Source organism: Myotis lucifugus, unplaced genomic scaffold (assembly GCF_000147115.1).
Source record: "Myotis lucifugus unplaced genomic scaffold, Myoluc2.0 scaffold_2, whole genome shotgun sequence".
Classification (NCBI taxonomy): domain Eukaryota; kingdom Metazoa; phylum Chordata; class Mammalia; order Chiroptera; family Vespertilionidae; genus Myotis; species Myotis lucifugus.
In genome coordinates this window covers 17147145-17150903 of record NW_005871050.1, presented here as the reverse complement: position 1 = coordinate 17150903, position 3759 = coordinate 17147145, and the positions used below count along the sequence as shown (strand labels likewise).

The window sequence follows — 3759 nt, the reverse complement described above, 5'->3', positions numbered from 1 at the left end:
TCAAGATGTAACTCATGCTGTCAACCCATCTCCTCCAAGGGCTTTATTCCCTCAATCCCTTTCCTGTATCTTCAAGCTCACCCTCAATTTAGTTCAGTGCAATAACATTTATTGAGTGACTAACATTTATTGAGGCTCTTTGGGTGAAAAACAGGCTCAAGTTTCCCCCAGCCTTCTGGCTTAATCTTATGACTCTCTTCTCTTCACAGCCAAGCCTCTCAAAGAGGTCTCCTCCCCTCTTTACTCACCTCTTTTTTTCTAATTCTTTTTTTATTGATTAATTTTAGGGAGAGAGAAACATTGACTTATTGTTCTACTTATTTATGCATTCATTGGTTGCTTCTTATAGGTGCCCTGACCAAGGATTGAACCCACAACCTTGGCCTATCGTGACAATGCTCTAACGAGCTGAGGTACCGGCTAAGGCTTTCCTCACCTCTTTTTTTAAAAATATATTTTATTGATTTTTTACAGAGAGGAAGGGAGAGGGATAGAGAGTTAGAAACATCGATGAGAGAGAAACATTGACCAGCTGCCTCCTGCACACCCCCTACTGGGGATGTGCCCACAACCAAGGTACATGCCCTTGACCAGATTCGAACCTGGGACTCTTCAGTCCACAGGCCGACACTCTAGCCACTGAACCAAACTGGTCAGGGTGTCCTCACCTCTTAATCGCTCCTCAACTCTATGCATTCTGGTTTTTGCCTCCATCATCCCAGTGCAATTGCTTCCTCAAAGGTTGCCTATGATGAACTTCCATCTGCCAAATGCAAGTCCTTATCTTAGTTCACTTCTTGGCCCCACTAGTCAATGTTGGTTACTTCTTCCTCCTTGAAACCCTCTTATCTAGTCTTCCATGGCCTCCTATAGCTCTAATTACTGGTGTTTATCAAGCTGAAGTCCAGAAACTTTTCTCTTCACTCTATATTCTCTCCCTAAGTCATTTCATCCCTTCTCTATTCACCCTTCCTCACTCTACTCCATCCACACAGTCAGTCCTTCTTGCTGTTCCTAAAAAGAGCCACGTTCTTCTGAACTCTGGGATCCCTCTCCAGAAACACTCTTCCCTCTATTCCTTGCCTCCCCCACCTCCTCCGCACCTGGTTCATTCCCCCTTATCCTTCAGATGTCAGTTTAAATGTCACCTCCTTAGGGAAGTCTTCCCTCCCCTCAGGCAAGGTTAGCACCACACCTGGTCTGCTCTTCAGTCTTTAACACACTTGAAATTATTCAAGCAGTTATTAGATTAATATCTCCCCTACCCCCACTAGACTTAACTTCCATAAGGACAGGGACCAAGTCTGTCTTATTCACCACAGTATCCTTAGTTCCTGGTAGATGGAAGGTGTTCAATTAATAGGTATTGACTGAAAATAGACTCATAGATTTTACCTCAAAAGCACAGAAACAAAGAGCTATGTCACTTGGCTAGGCTGTGACGTAGAATCTTGTTGATTCTACTAAGTCTTTCTTATCTTTCCCTCCACAGTCCCACTTGGGGACCACCCACACCTGTGAGGACCAGTATGCCCTTCCTGAAAGCCTGCCCTATTAATTCCCAATCTGCCTAGTCTGGCCTCATCATTGCAGAAGCCAATTCCTTGTAATAAATCACTTAATATATATATTTCTGCTGGCCCTGCCTCTCTGATTGAACCCTGACTCATACAAAAAGCAACCATGTTGCCCTAACACAGCGGTTCTCAACCTGTGGGTTGTGACCCCTTTGGGGGTCGAACGACCCTTTCACAGGGGTCGCCTAAGACCATCGGAAAACACATATATAATAACATATTGTTTTTGTGATTAATCACTATGCTTTAATTATGTTCAATTTGTAACAATGAAAATACATCCTGCATATCAGATATTTACATTACGATTCATAACAGTAGCAAAATTACAGTTATGAAGTAGCAACGAAAATAATTTTATGGTTGGGGGTCACCACAACATGAGGAACTGTATTAAAGGGTCGTGGCATTAGGAAGGTTGAGAACCACTGCCCTAACCGGTTTGGCTCAGTGGATAGAGCGTCGGCCTACGGACTGAAGGGTCCCAGGTTTGATTCCGGTCAAGGGCATGTACCTTGGTTGTGGGCACATCCCCAGTGGGGGGGTGTGCAGGAGGCAGCTGATCGATGTTTCTCTCTCATCGATATTTCTAACTCTCTATCCCTCTCCCTTCCTCTCTGTAAAAAATCAATAAAATAAATATTTTTTAAAAATCCATGAAAAAAAAGCAACCATATTATTCCAAGATGATAAGTTTGTGATCAGATTAAAGTTTATTCAGATGGAACACACCTAATAACATTCCTCAATAAAAGGAAACAAGATTGGCGGAGGACCGGAGGCAGAGTAGGAGCTCCAGCAGCTGGAAGGGACCATGGCCAACAGTGAGCGCACCTTCATTGCCATCAAGCCTGATGGGGTCCAGCGCCAGCTTGTGGGAGAGATCATCAAGCGTTTTGAGCAGAAGGGATTCCGCCTTGTTGCTATGAAATTCATGCAGGCTTTGGAAGACCTTCTCAAGGAACACTACATCGACCTGAAGGACCGCCCATTCTTTACGGGCCTGGTGAAATACATGCACTCAGGGCCAGTGGTTGCCATGGTCTGGGAGGGGCTGAATGTTGTGAAGACAGGCCGAGTGATGCTTGGGGAGACCAACCCAGCAGACTCCAAACCTGGGACCATCTGAGGGGACTTTTGTATCCAAGTTGGAGGAACATTATCCATGGCAGTGACTCCGTGGAGAGTGCGGAGAAGGAGATTGGCTTGTGGTTTCGGCCCGAGGAACTGGTAGATTACAAGAGCTGTGCTCAGAACTGGATCTACGAGCGACGTCGAGCGACGTGAAAGCCACCCACAGTGCTTTCCCCACTCCATTTCCTCCCCCTCCCACGGCAGGGGACCAGACTGTAGCTGATCTACTTATCTCTGAGAACTTCCTTCTAATCCGGAGGGACACTCTTGGAGCTGTGAGTGTTCCCTGTACAGTGTTATATGCTACCGTCAGATTAAAATGTTTCACCCTAAAAAAAAAAAAAAAGGAAACAAGATTCCTTGGAGAATGGCTGGTTCTAGGGCTAGAGAAGTAATAAATTATAACAGAAAGTATAAATAAATATCCATAAGTCCATTTTGATATAAAGAAATGATAGAATAAACAAATAAATAAATAGAGAAGCAGAAAAATTCCCAAGCAGAAAATTTCCAAATAATTTATGGAGATACTCCTCTGTTAAAGAGGGGAGTGTAACTCCCCACTCCTTAAAGAGAGCTACATGACTTGGGGTGGTGAACATACAATATACAGATGATGAATTCTAGAATTGTATACTTGAAACCTATATAATTTTATTAACCAATGTCACCCAATAAATTCAATGTGTGTGTTTTTTTAAGAGAGCTACACATTGTAACTTCCCTCCAAATAGTACAGTTGGGAAGGGAGAAGAATGAGTAACTTTACAGTGGAGAAACCTGACCAACACTACTAGAGCCAGGTGAACAAGGCCAATATCAAATCATGTTGATCATATGTACCCTTGATATGATCTGATAAGAATGGCACTTTACCTCTGTGATCTTCCTTCCTAAAACTTATAACCTCAGTCTCATCATGAGAAAAACATCAAACAAAATCCAATAGAGGGGCACCCTACAAAATATTTAACCAGTACCCCCTCAAAATTGTCAAGGTCGTCAAAAACAAGGACAGTCTGAGACACTATCAGTCAAGAGGAGCCTA

At 43.4% G+C, this 3759-nt stretch overlaps 1 protein-coding gene across 1 annotated transcript; it reads left to right on the top strand.

Moving 5' to 3' along the window:
* Nucleotides 1–2326: 2326 nt before the first annotated feature.
* Nucleotides 2327–2864, top strand: LOC102433716 (nucleoside diphosphate kinase A). Its single transcript, XM_014460690.2, is given in 2 exon segments — nt 2327–2728; nt 2731–2864. Coding segments are annotated over 2 exon segments (471 nt in total). The 5' UTR covers nt 2327–2391.
* Nucleotides 2865–3759: the final 895 nt, after the last annotated feature.